The following is a 14,045-nucleotide window of genomic DNA, read 5'->3' as shown; positions in this document are numbered from 1 at the left end:
GTCCTCCATTGCAGCCAAGAGTAGCTGCAATGTGGCTTGTGGATGAAGGGCAAGTTACTTAGTAAACATACATGTCTCCTCTCTAGCTACTTAAACCACATCTGTATGTCCTCCATTCCTTATTGTATGTCAGAGGCTGTCTCTGAATTTTGCTTATTTTTTGTTGCTAGTGCAACATTGGGTTAAAAGTCCTAGACTGCAGAAACCCTTAGTCATGGAGAAGGTTTTTAAATCTAGCTACCTTTCTTCTGTGAAGGATGTCTTTGAGATGATGTTTGCCAGAATTCCAGATGAACCACTTACTGGTAAACCTCTGCTGCATACTACCACAAGGAGCCCCACTCCTGTATCTAGTGATAGCAGCTCTAACATCTCATCTGATGAAAGCTCTGAAAAAGAACAAGCGAAACGCCTTGAAGAACTCCAAGATCAAGTAAGTGACTGTGTACGTAGTTCCGTCAGAAGAAAAATTTGGGATTCCAGCTCGAGCCGGGGTTGCGCAAGATTACACAAAAATGAGATCCAGACAGTTGTGAAAAAAGGATTATTTATTCCCAAAAGCAAAGAAATTTGCCTAAAGAGAAAATGGAGCACAGGGAGATTGTTTTATAGGTGTGGGCTTGATGGGCATGCTGGTTCTAGTGTGTGATATTTGAGGGGTGTGGGTCAGTGGTGAAACGCAGCTGGTTCTAACCGGCTCGGGCGAACCGGTAGCGCCGGCAGTGGGAGGTTCCGCCCACCCACCCAGACATCATCATGTTCGTTTTTGACCCTCTGCGCATGTGTGGAAGAGGCACGCACACTCACATTTGCGAACCGGTAGTGAAGATAAGTGGATTACACCTCTGGTGTGGGTGTGTGTATGTGTTGACCCTGGAGAAGAGGTTGATTAAATCAAGTGATGTGGACTGAGTCTTTTTGTTTGAACTGTGATCATTATAATTAAGTTTATATTGTGTTAATTTAGTTTTGTGTGTTTGCTTGTGTGTGTTTACAGTTTGAAATAATAATAATAACAATAATAACTTTATTGTCATTGTACGTGTATACACAGTACACCCATACAACGAAATTCACTTAACACCCAAAGACCAGGTCCAACACACATAACAATCCCCAAACACACTCCCATCCACCACAATTCCCCATCCCCAAACCACCCAAACATCCATACAACAGACCAAGTAAATAAGTGTTTAATGGAGACCTGGCTTAATTAACATATGATTCCCTATCCAATATTTCTAACACAATTATATACATTCATAAATTCTTCCCGCAGTTCCACATGGCTATATTTTGCTCCCATTGGTGGTTAGTAAAAAGGATGGGATCATTTGTGGTATAAGAGGAGAGAAAATGTCTAAGAAGGGAGAAAGAACTGTGTTGAAATCACTTCCTTATCGAACACAGCTAATAGAAAATAAGAAATTAACAGATTTTTGGTTACACTAACATTGTCTAATTATAGAAAACAAGGCATTTCTATATTTGCATTCCCACTGTGTGAAAAAAAACTTGTGCATTTCTTATGTAATTTCACAACACAATGAAATCACTAGTGTATTGCACAATCATGTATAGCATGAGTTTTTTTTAAAAAAAAGTCAACAAGATATAACTAGTACTGCTTGATTCATTATACTACAGCTTTGCTTACTTAATCCTCATGAATTATAACTATCTGTCAGCCTAACAAGGTATATAAGAGCAGAAAATCATTTCAGCCTATAGGAAGGCTGAAATCTACTTTTATTGAGAGTGGATATAGTAAGTTGGATGGGGACGTCGTGGCTCAGTGGTTAAGATACTGAGCTTGTCAATCAGAAAGGTCAGCAGTCCGGCAGTTCAAATCCCTAAAGCCACATAACGGGGTAAGCTCCCGTTACTTGCCCCAGCTTCTGCCAACCTATCAGTTCGAAAGCATGTAAAAATGCAAGTAGAAAAATAGGGAAAAACTTGGTGGGAAGGTAACAGCGTTGCGTGCGCCTTCTGTGTTTAGTCATGCCAGCCACATGACGACAAAATTGTCATCAGACAGCACTGGCTCTTTGGCTTAGAAACGGAGATGAGCACCGCCCCCTAGAGTCGGGAACAAGTAGCATGTATGTGCGAGGGGAACCTTTACCTTTATAGTGAGTTGGAAATCCCTTCTTATATTCCTGCGAATTAGAGAGGTGATCATTGTGGAGTTAAGGTTTGTTTCACACCTCACTGCTTTGGTAGCATCTTTCATATCTCCATCAAGGTCATTTTCTTTGCTATTTTCAGAACCTTACCTTGTACACCATCACACCGAAGGAAGACAAAAGGAGTATTCAGGTGTTTTTTAAAAATGATTTACTTGGGCTCATTCCAGCTGAAATATTTATTGGCAAACAATTATGTTCTGGGCTAACCTTTCATGCTGGCAAGGAGACATAATTAGGAGGAAGGTGCTAAGATAGAAAATGCTGGAACAAACCTCTGCCTGCTTTGAAACCTGCTCTTCTCTTTGGCAGCAAATAGCACTTTGGGTATTTTTCTTGAGCAAGATGTTATATTTTTCCCTTTTAAAAAAAGCCTATACATGTTTCATAATAGTTCCTCTCCAGCTAAACAAGAGCCATATTTTCCCCCCACACCATCTGTTTGTTCATAGAAACTGTGTTAGTTCCTAAATACTACTACTGATCATTCCCGTGTAAGGGAAAAACTAGGATGGGGAAGTGAAGGGATGAAAGGTTTAGATCATACTATAGGGCTGTGATGGCGAACCTATGGCACGCGTGCCACAGGTAGCACGCAGAGCCATATCTGTGGGCACACAAGTGATGCCCTAGCTCAGCTCCAGTGCGCATGCGCACACTAGCCAGCTGATTTTCAGGCTTCCAGTCCCACCGGAAGTCAGGAAATGGGCTGTTTCCAGCCTCTGGAGGGTCTCTGGGGCATGGTGTGGAAGGCCATTTTCACCCTCCCCAGGCTCCAAGAAAGCCTCTGGAGCCTGGGGAGGGTGAAAAACGGGCCTATCTGGCCCATCGTACCATCGCGTGCCAAAAGCAGGGAAAGCATGGGGGGGTCGTGCACACATGCACAGGGGATGGGGCGCATTAAATTGTGGGTGTGGGCACGCACACGTGCAACCCCCCCCCCGCTCCCCCCGCTTTTGGCACGCAACAGCAAAAAGGTTAGCCATCATTGCTATAGGGGATCTCAGTATTCTTGGACTGCAGGCTGGAGAAGCAAATAAGAGGAATAATTTGAAGAAAATACCCACTAGCCCTCCTGATTCTTTTTAAGCTTCCCTGCTAGCATTCCATTTTAAATTTGTGGCTTGTTTGAATAATCCTTGTTTTTTCCATCCCACAATGTCTAGTCCTAAATTTAAGAAATTTTACCCAAAGGGGAGAAAAAATTCTCATCCATAGTTTTTTTTATCTACTTCCTATTGAAACCCTTTTAACCAGGGGTGAAATCTAAAATTTGTTACTACTGGTGCTGTGGGCGTGGCTTGGTGGTGGTGGTGTAATGTGACTGGGTGGGCGTGGCCATTTTTTTTTTTTACTTTTAAAACCATTTTTTACATGTAAAACCATGTAAAACCATGTAAAAAATGCTTTCAAAATGCCTGATCATCAGGCAACTCAGCTGGGATCGTCAAAGCTTGGCTCGTCAGAGCTTGGCTCATCAGAGCCATTTAAAAGAAAAAAAGGCTCTGATGATCGCACGGCTCAGTTGGGCATGGGGGGCGGAGGCAGGAATTTTTGCTACCGGTTCTCCAAACTGCCCGCCGCCATTGCTACCTACTCACCCGAGCCGGTCCGAACAGGGAGCATTTCACCCCTGCTTTTAACCAGGTTTACTATCAATGCTCCACCAGCAATTCCTCTTACTACTTTAGAACCAATAACACCCAAGTCACTTTGAGTCTTGGGTCTTATTGAGATATGAGGAATGCAACACAGATTTGCATTCCTGCATTCAGAAGCAAAGGCTGAGAACAGCTTTACTGCTTCCTTAAAAGATCAACCACACAGATACACAGCTTTCTTCAGGTACATGAATTGCCTGACATAACTAGTGAACTCAAAAGGCTGGAACCTTGATCTCTGAAGGCTTACTCAGTCTTTTCCTTATCCAAGCCAACCTTTTAAAAGGCAATACCGTTCAACGCTTCCTTTGGCAATAGTGTTCAAGCTCAGTTGAAAAACTTACTTACTTACTTACTTACTTACTTTACTTACTTACTTACTTTACTTACTTACTTACTTTACTTACTTACTTTACTTACTTACTTACTTTACCTACTTACTTACTTACTTACTTTACTTACTTACTTACTACTTACTTTACTTACTTACTTTACTTAGTTACTTACTTACTTACTTACTTTACTTAGTTACTTACTTACTTTACTTACTTACTTACTTACTTACTTTACTTACTTACTTTACTTACTTACTTACTTACTTACTTACTTTACTTACTTACTTTACTTACTTACTTACTTACTTTACTTAGTTACTTACTTACTTTACTTAGTTACTTACTTACTTACTTTACTTACTTACTTTACTTACTTACTTACTTACTTTACTTGCTTTACTTACTTACTTTACTTACTTACTTTACTTACTTACTTACTTACTTTACTTACTTACTTACTTACTTACTTACTTACTTACTTACTTACTTACTGACAACTACAATTTTTGAGTCTTGTTGCTATCTAAAACCAACCAGTTCCTTGGAAAGCTCTTGGCAGCTCTCTGCCAACTTCACTTGAACCTAAGTTGCAGGCAGCCATAACAACAAGGAACATAGTAAAAAAGGAAGCCTTATGTGCCCTCTCTTTGCCTTTTACTCACAAGTAGTCATTCTCTCACCTTCCTAAGTGGAACAATTTGGTCTGTGGCTAACATACCAGGCTAGAAAGCAGAAGAGGAAGGAGTATAAAAAAAGTCATAAATGGCAATCCCATGACTGTGGGACACTATAATATAATTGCAAGCCAGTTGCCAAGTGCCCAAATTGCGAATGCATGACAATGGAGACACTGTAACTACTAGGATTGGTCCCAAGTATCCCTTATTCAGCTCTGTCAGAACGTTGATTCATCACTGAATGGGTAGACCTGAAATTAAGATTACCTGCAATGTAATCACTTGTAGTGCAAATTCTAAATACACCTCTGTTCCCCTTATAGTTTATATAGTACAGTATAAGTTTCTATGAAGATTTTCAGTCATCCAGGTCATGGTTGTCCTAAAGATGCTTTTTCAAAAGGCAACTAAACTTCGTTTATCTTGAAGACGTTCCGCTTCTCATCCAAGAAACTTCTTCAGTTCATGAAGAAATTAATTGGATGAGAAGCAAAACATTTTCAAGGAAAACAAAGTCCAGTTGCCTTTTGAAAAAACATCTTTGGTACAGTATAAGCTATTTCACCAATTGCTCAGATTAGAGCACTCTCAAGAACATTCACAGAACACTACAACTTTGAACAAATCAGGTTTTTATTCATATTCTTCTCTCTGTTCCTCTCTCTAGCTTAAAGCTGTTCATCAGCAATTGCAAGCTTTGGCTAAAACAACCATGCCCAGATTGAAGAAGAAAGGAAAATCTAAGGAAAAAAGCAAAAGCAAAGCAAAAATGAAGCCCGCGATTCAGAAAAGCAGAAAAATGAAGCCGCTGAAGAAAAAAATGTCTTTGAACCTGTAAGGCTGCTTATTGGCATGAATTTGTACTGAAAGCTGCTGGTCCCAGAGTTAATGATTGTTTATTCTCTCTCTTGCAGTCATTCCAAGAAAAGCCAGCAGCAAGAAGAACTTGCAGGACTCAAGAGTGAGGACGAGGATACTGCCAAGCCAATGACTTATGATGAAAAGAGGCAATTAAGCCTAGACATAAATAAACTCCCAGGGGAGAAACTTGGCAGAGTGGTCTATATTATTCAGTCAAGGGAGCCATCACTGAGACATTCAAATCTTGAAGAAATTGAAATTGATTTTGAAGCTCTCCAAGCATCAACTTTACGGGCACTGGAGAAATATGTCATGACTTGCTTGAGAAAAAGACCCAAGAAAAATTATGGTGCGTTATACAACATGCCTAAAAAGGGAGGGGGAAATTGTGTGATTTTTTTTTCCCCTAGATAATTGCTTGGATGTTGTTCCTGATTTCCTTCCTCTTCCTTTTGTATCTAGCAAAAAACCCCAAAGACCAATTTACGTTAGAGAAGCCACAAGCTCAGAGGTTGCTGAATGTCAGCGGCCTGCTCTGCTCAGTCAAGCAAAATGCAAAATGTAAGTGAGCCCTCCCTAATGAAAGAATGGTGTGGGGATCTTGATAATCTCTGTGCACTTTATCCAGGAATATACTTTTCTGGAATGTGCCATATGAATTGGTGTTCTGTCCTATGGCAAACATTATTAGCTTAATAATGCCAGTTAACTCCATATCAATTACTTTTGCTTAAATGTTGCTCCCTGATTCCCAACACAGTGACTTTATTAATAAATCGGAATAGAGCTAACTGAGATCTCCAACGGGACCTTGGAGGTCTTCTAATCCAACTCCCTGCTCAAGGAGGAGACCCTATACCAGTGATGGTGAACCTTTTAGACACTGAGTGCCCAAACTGCGCATGAGCATGCCCAAGCTGAAGGGGGTGTGCGCACATGCGTGTGCATGCACAGACATGAACAAACATGTGCATGCACAGATATGTGCACATGTGCAGCAGAGACCCGAAGACCAGCTGGCTGGCGGGAGGCGGGGCATCCCAACACCGGCAGCATGGCAAGAGGTAAAATCTTTTTCTTTCGTGAGCTTCTGTTTCGGCATTTGCAGGGAAACAGAAGCTCACAAAAGAAATAATTTGGAGCTGGGGTGATGGTGCACGTGCCAATAGAGAGGGCTCTGCGTGCTTGCCATAGGTTCGCCATCATGGCCCTATATCATTTCAGACAAGTAGCTGTCCAGTCTTTTCTTAAAAGCCTCCAGCGATGAAGCACCCACAACTTCTGAAGACAGGTCATTCCACTGGTTAATCGGTCTCAGTTAGGAGGTTTCTCCTTAATTCCTGGTTGCTTCTCTCCTTGATCAGTTTCCATCCATTGTTCCTTCTCCTGCCCTCTTGTACTTTGGAAAATAAATTGACCCCCTCTTCTTTGTGGCAGCCCCTCAAATACTGGAATACTGCTATCATGTCACTCCTACTCCTTCTTTTCTCTTGACTAGCCATACCCAATTCCTGCAACCATTCTTCATATGTTTTAGTCTCCAGGCCTTTAATCATCTCTGTACTTTTTGTCCCCCAAAGTTCTCCTTTAAGTTTAAGTTCTCTGTGTCTTACAGCTGGAAAAAATGCTGAATCAAAAATCTACGGAAGGCCTAGTCGACTAAGTGAAAGCAGCAGCAGCAGCAGCAGCAGCAGCAACAGCAATGCCTCCTCTGCGTCTGAAAGCACCAGCAATGATTCCAGTTCATCCGACAGCAGCAATTCTGAATCAGGTTTTTATTAAGATTTTTCAGAAAGAATGCCTCTGGCAGACTTCCTGTAAAATATATTAGCTTTGATCTAGAAAGCTAAAGTCCTGATTTACTTCACACACACACACGTATGTTCACAAATATATAAGATTATAATATATAATAGTACATATAATCTAAGGAACAACATCAAAGCTCTCTGTCCAAAACAGTGAAGTGCTAGGATCAGCTGAGATTCTGAGCAGAACCCTCAAACTCCCAGGCCTCTGGTAGAGGATCTGAGATTGAGGAATAGCGAGACCACCTCTACAGGGGTGAGAAAGGGGTGAAAAAATTAGTGTGTCTGTGTATTTGTCATATGTATAAGTTTGTTTATATATAATTTTAATTGAAAGTTTTAACTATCAACAGTAAGACCTAATACAAAGTAAAATAGAACAAAGAATAAGGAAAAGGGGAAAAGAAAAGAACAAGCTAAAAGTGCAAAAAGAAAATGTAGAAAACAGGAAGACATCAAAAGACACATAAAGAATTGGTATCTGATTTTCATAGCAGTGATAAGTACAATTATATTTTAATCTCCCTCTCTAAAGTTACATCATGACTCTCTTCTTTATATAATCTATTCTGTCTAAGCATCAAAACCGTAAACCACAAGCTCATTTTTTTTCTTTTTTTTAGTTTAACTCCTGGTTAAATAGTCTTGAGAAAAAGTATTCATGTTCCCAATCATTATTTTATTCTGCCAACAGCCATTTTGGGGTGTTTGCTGGAACACAGTATACACTGTATGCTGCTGATTCTAAGCATGATTACTGAAAAGGCATTTCTATAGAATTTACTTCCTGGTAAATACATTCTAGAACAGTGTTTCTCAACCTTAGTAACTTTAAGATGTTTGACTTCAACTCTGCTGAGTTTGAAAAACACTATTCCAGAATTACAATACCAAATTTCTTTTGCGTGTTGTTAATAACTTACAATGTACAATTTGCATGTTACAACTTACCTGCAGTATAAATTTAAAAGCAGAAGACATAAAAAAAAATGCAAAGTTTATAGCTCAATGGTACATTCATAATTTGAATATACAGATCCAATAATTATAATGTGACACCTGGTTTAAATTGTTTGTGGCTATGGTTGCATAAGCCTTCACTGTTAAGATAGTCAGAGAAATATCTATTTACTTTGATGCAAACTAAAGCAATTCACATGGATCAAAATATATTATATCCAGTGTGATTTCCTGTAAAGTTAGAGATTGGGGGGTGGGGGAGTGATCTAGTATTTGTATGAAACTGATCAGTCTGACCACCTACTGTTTGACACTTGGTTAAAAATAGAGTTTCGGTGTGCTTCAAAGTAGAATAACCAGGAATAACCAGGATAAGAACATTTATAATAAATAAAATAAACACATTTGACTCATTGGTATGAGGGATCCTTGGTGCTCTCTGAGCTCAGAGAGTACCAAGGACTCATTTAACCCCGAGTTACAAATATTCTCCATTATTGGTACTCGTTGGTATGAATGGCAACATTTATAGGCATGGAGTTTCTTAAATTTGCCAAATGCACTTATTGTAGAGTAAGATATAACAGATAACAAAGTTGGAATCCATCCTTAGTTCCTAATAATTTGTCTAGTCGGTTGGGATTTATGTCGATTCCTATTTCCTCATTGTCTTTATTGTATCTAGTTTGTATTTGTAGGTTGGGCCACCAATCTATTTCTATGCCTTGTTCCCTGAGTTCCTGCTGTGTTTTTAATCTTCCTTGGGGGTCCAATAATTCTTTGTAACTTATTAATTCATGGGGTTCTAGTGTGTTGGGGTGCATTGCCGCCTCTAATGCAGATATCTAGCCGGGAACCTTCATATAATGTTTGTTTTTAATTTCGAACCAGATGCCAATCAGTGAATTTCTTATTATGTGATTTTTAAAATGTTTATAGGTTTTGTTCCCGGCGTTCCACAAGAAGGCGTGCCACCCCTTTAACAAATTGTGGCCTTCTAATTTTAATAGTCTAGTCCTTCTTTTCATTAGACTAGATATACCCAATTCCTGCAACCATTTTCCTGTTTTAGTCTCCAGTCCCCTAATCATCTTTGTTGCTCTTTTCTGCACTCTTTCTAGAATCTCAACATCTTTTTTATATGGTGATGACCAAAAATGGATACAATATTCCAAGTGTGGTCTAAGGCATTATAAAGTGGTGCTAAGATTTAATATGATCTTGATTCTATCCCTCTGTTACTGCACCCTGACTGTGTTAGCTTTTTTGGTGGTTGCAGCACACTGTTGATTCATATTTAAATGAATTAATTTAATTCTCCTCCTACAGGCCCGTGTGTATTAAATCTTGATAATAGATTTGTGAGGCAAATCTTGGACAAATTTCCTTCTTGTGAATTTTCCAATCCATCAATGGATCGTTGTGGGCTTATTTGGTATTAATGACAACTTTAGTCTAACTGCTGCTTCAATTTCTCTAGGAAGAAGTCCACAATACTTGACCTATAGTTGTGCTGTTGTAAAAGAAACAAACCGGATTTATAATACAATTTGTGGAGACATTGGGGGTAGAGTTCTTGGTGGTATCTAAGCATGGTTGTTTCATTGCAGTTGTTTCATTACTCAACAAGGTAATATCAATCACCAAGCTCAGAGAGCCCACAGTTCAATCCTCAGCTACAAATACTCTCTTCCATTGATGTTAGAGGTATCAAGTATCCCTACATAGTTTCTTCACTCCAACATAGAACTTGGAGATGTGCAAAATGTGTGAAATAAATTGATGGAATTGTGAGAAGTGCCCTATAGAAAAAGCTTGTTGGAAATGCTACAAATGATAGAATTATGGAATAATAAGGCTTTACAACGAATGCAATGTCTGATAGCAAAATATATGCATGCTATAAACTGGCTTTTGCCATCTTTTTACAGAAGCATACATAAAAGATAATGGAAATGGGAAAAAGGATTTGTTTTGCAGAGAACAGCTTAAGGTAAACTTTTCTCAACTTTCGAGCCCTAAATTCTTCAGTTTTGGGCTTCTCCGCTGTTCCTGCTCCTTCAGATTTCACTCTCACTTAAAGAACTCTTTTTACGTAGAAACCTTGGCATAAAAGATTCACCAAATACAAAACATGTATAATGATTTTAATTTCTTCCACATCAGATCCCACTGCATCATCCAGAGATGTCCTGCAATGTTGTTCCTCAAATGTGGACCCCTTCACCTCTTAGCAAGCTGCCCCAAAGAGCAACCAAAGCCAGGGCCTCTCACCAGTTACTTTCTTGCTCTCGACCCTTGCAGCTCAGTCCTCTTAAACTACGAGAACAAAGCATTATTTCTCCTTCAGGTAAAACATTTTCCAAGAATTCTCATGCACCAGTAGAATGCATCAACTGGTTTTTCAGAGCTGCTCAAAATACATATTTTGTTCACTGAGAGAGTGAAGAAGTGATATCAAATGCTGCTCCTGCTTCTTTGAGAAGGGTGGTTATCGCAATGAATCTGCTGTTTTTTTTATTTTTATTGAGAGCACACTGGAGCAGATTGAGAGCTTACAAGCATCTCTGCAACATTTGCCAGAATCAACAACATGGCAAAACAGCAAAACAGAAGCATGTGCTGTAAAATAAATGTTATAAAGTGCCTTTTAAATTAAGGGAAAAGCACAGCTCTTTGCAGGCCTGCCATCCTAAATCCACTGTTATTTTGGAAAATATTTGGATGGATTTCGCCTCCCTGCCCCACACTTCTCAGTTTCTTCCTGAAGCCCTTAGATGTGCACAGCTACTTTATGTATCAGCAGATTGGGTACTTTGTGTGGATTCTTATGTGCCTCCCTTCTTGAAGACATGTTTCATATAGCTCTGTCCTCTCCTTCTCAAATGAAACCTCTGGGGTTGAGATGAGGCAGTTAAAAGAGGTCCTGCACAAGGGCTCATCAAATGCAAAAGCACTAATTGACTTGGAGCAATGCAGAGTTATGAGTTTGCCACATTGTGATTGAAGCTGTCAGGGTGAAGAGACGCAACATGGCACAGGCGTTTTTCTATGTGTTTTCCTTCCTTCTTGCAGGTATAGTAGCCGTTGTGTCACCCCTGCACTGCAAGCCGGTTCAAGAGACAACTCAGAGTGACACATTAGCAATCCAGGCTTCTCACAACCCTTCTTACAAGCTTTCAGAGGTGGATAACTTTGGGAAATGAAAGTGGTTCTTTATTTAAAGTATATTATATACTTTATATACATATACATATAATTATACATATACATAAAACAACTTTTCAGTGTCTTGATATTTTCAGTGATTAGCATTTATAGAAGACTTTTAAAGAAGGATAGTTTTGGTGGGCAGAGTTGCTGTATTTTCACCTACGGGTTAATACCAGGTTGGAGCCAGAATTTCCCTTAACCCAATTAATTATGATGAATTTACTAAAAGTTACTTGATTAGAAAGAAATTTTATTAGTTTGTTTTCTTCTGCATTAGAAAGAAGTGTCCTGACCCAACACAGGGGTTTTTGGAATGGGAAGGTTAGAGACAGAGCTAGAAATCACTTTATCTTTCAAAAACTTGGTTTCCAGAAGTCATGAGAATAAGTAGCATTAGACCATCTCTGAGCGTTTCAGTCTTAAGTTTCTATTTGTTTCATCCATGAATGAAGCTTACCCCACGTAAATGGGTAGGGATGGCCAGGGGGAATACAAAAAGGCAGGTCAGTCTCTCCATCTGAAGGTGAAACTATTATAGGATGGGTGACCTCTACAATTGTAATACAGTCCCTTTAAGACTTTACAACTTTCCTATAGGTACCTTGTTCTTCCTCTTCAAATAAACCTTCGGACAACAGGAAAGAGATTCGGAAACCATCACTATTGCACCAGCGGCTTCCATCTGCTCTCCAAGCTAAATCCTCTATCGGAGTTGCCAAAGTAACACCAACTGACCAGGAGCAAAGTATGTATCAGCTACCAATATTAACATCACATATTAAGTGTCAAGCCAAATCAGTGTTTATTACAGTCAAAGACCAGACATATTAAGTTGCTTTCATGTCACCATTACCATTCTCCCAAAACAATAGGAAGCTCAACCATGACTACATCACACCTGCCCAATTCAAAATGTAGAGAATGATTTTACAGGCAGATAAAGGACATGCAGGTGGGGGTGGAGTCAAGTATCCCCACTATTGGGGGAGAGAAAAGGGGCCGGGCCGGAGATCAGTTTCTGCATATGTAGAGTTCTACAGAGCTGCTGAATTTGGAAAGAAAAAAAAATAGGGGTGCTGTGGCTTAATGTAGTCTGCCATTGGTTCAGCTTTTGCACTTGGCTGATGGGGTGAGAATGAACAGGTCTGGGCTGAGTGTTCAAGCCCCTATGGAAGTACCCCAAATATTTGTGTCTCATCGTGGGATCCAAGAAACTTGGTTTTTGCTGGTTTATCCCCCAATTGTTACCTAAAATTGATAATCTACAACAATTATGAACAAAAATGAATAGGAGTTGTATTCAGTGCTGTGTGGAAATATCCAGATATATATTCCATAGCCTCAGGGATATACCAGTGAGTTGATTTAAGAAGAAGAATGTAAGAGCATTGGGCATTAAAGCTACGAAGCAGCAACTCTGCATTGTTTGTTAACCACTCTTAGTTACTGAATCCCACCATCGCCTTCAAAATGTGCCTACCTAGAATGAAATATAATTGGAATGGTTACGGAGCATAGAGCTGCTACTAATTCTATTTTTAGAATTTTCTATTGATTATGTAGGATTTATATGCATATCAGTGCAACTTGATTTAAAATAACACCATTGTTTTGCAGTGTAACAATACTTTTCAAGAGCTTATCACTTCACACATTGCTGTTTGTTCCTTTAACCAAGGAAAGCAAAAAAAAATTAAAAATTTATAGCATCACTAGATGTAGGGGGTGACTTATTCTTAGGGGAAAAACTGGTAGCAATTGTCACGGAGAGCTTTACATTAAATATAAAGTTCCAGGCTTTTCCTTCCTTGGGGAGCCAGGAAAGACCATTACAAGAAGCTAAATGGTCCATGTTAAGGGAGGGGGTGGGAATGTGCACCTTCTACACTCAAGCAGGCATCTGAAAATAGAAAGCTGTAGTCACATGGGGCATTCCTATTCTTCAGCTTACTTGGAAACTATGCCAAGTAAACAAGGGATAAACAAAGCCTCCAAAGTCTGTCAAATGGAAATATACGAATGAAGGGCTGTATCTAATAACAAAAACTAATGGAGTACATCTTCGCCCTTTTGTAAACTCACTACTCTGTCTCTGCTCTGGCTTGCATTCCAGAACTGAAAGCTAGTTTCTCAGATAGCCATTGGCGACCACGGATGACAGAATCTGCACAGGGGACTATTACAGAAAACTGTTCTGATAACCGTGAAGATAAAAAAAAAAGAGAAGTTAAGCCTCAGATGCCTCTAATAAAGGTAAACGTGCTACTTTCTGAAATATCTTTGGACATTTTATTTTATTTTATTTTATTTTCTGCCTTTGTTATTTTTACACATAACTCAA

The 14,045-nt window shown here is 39.4% G+C and overlaps 1 protein-coding gene across 1 annotated transcript in view; it reads left to right on the top strand.

The window, feature by feature from the left end:
• BRDT (bromodomain testis associated) overlaps positions 1-14,045 on the top strand; it is a 37,508-nt gene that overhangs the window by 18,463 nt on the left and 5,000 nt on the right. The window contains exons 8-17 of the mRNA XM_070939398.1: positions 257-445; positions 5,530-5,696; positions 5,777-6,072; positions 6,186-6,284; positions 7,339-7,494; positions 10,423-10,484; positions 10,658-10,841; positions 11,567-11,676; positions 12,302-12,449; positions 13,818-13,957. Of these exons, the coding sequence (XP_070795499.1) occupies positions 257-445; positions 5,530-5,696; positions 5,777-6,072; positions 6,186-6,284; positions 7,339-7,494; positions 10,423-10,484; positions 10,658-10,841; positions 11,567-11,676; positions 12,302-12,449; positions 13,818-13,957 (1,551 nt within the window). The remainder of the gene's footprint in view (positions 1-256; positions 446-5,529; positions 5,697-5,776; positions 6,073-6,185; positions 6,285-7,338; positions 7,495-10,422; positions 10,485-10,657; positions 10,842-11,566; positions 11,677-12,301; positions 12,450-13,817; positions 13,958-14,045) is intronic.

This window comes from Pituophis catenifer, unplaced genomic scaffold (genome assembly GCF_029215685.1).
Source record: "Pituophis catenifer annectens isolate HBS135680 unplaced genomic scaffold, rPitCat1.0.hap2 SCAF_3, whole genome shotgun sequence".
Classification (NCBI taxonomy): domain Eukaryota; kingdom Metazoa; phylum Chordata; class Lepidosauria; order Squamata; family Colubridae; genus Pituophis; species Pituophis catenifer.
This window is presented reverse-complemented; position numbering and strand designations above follow the sequence as displayed.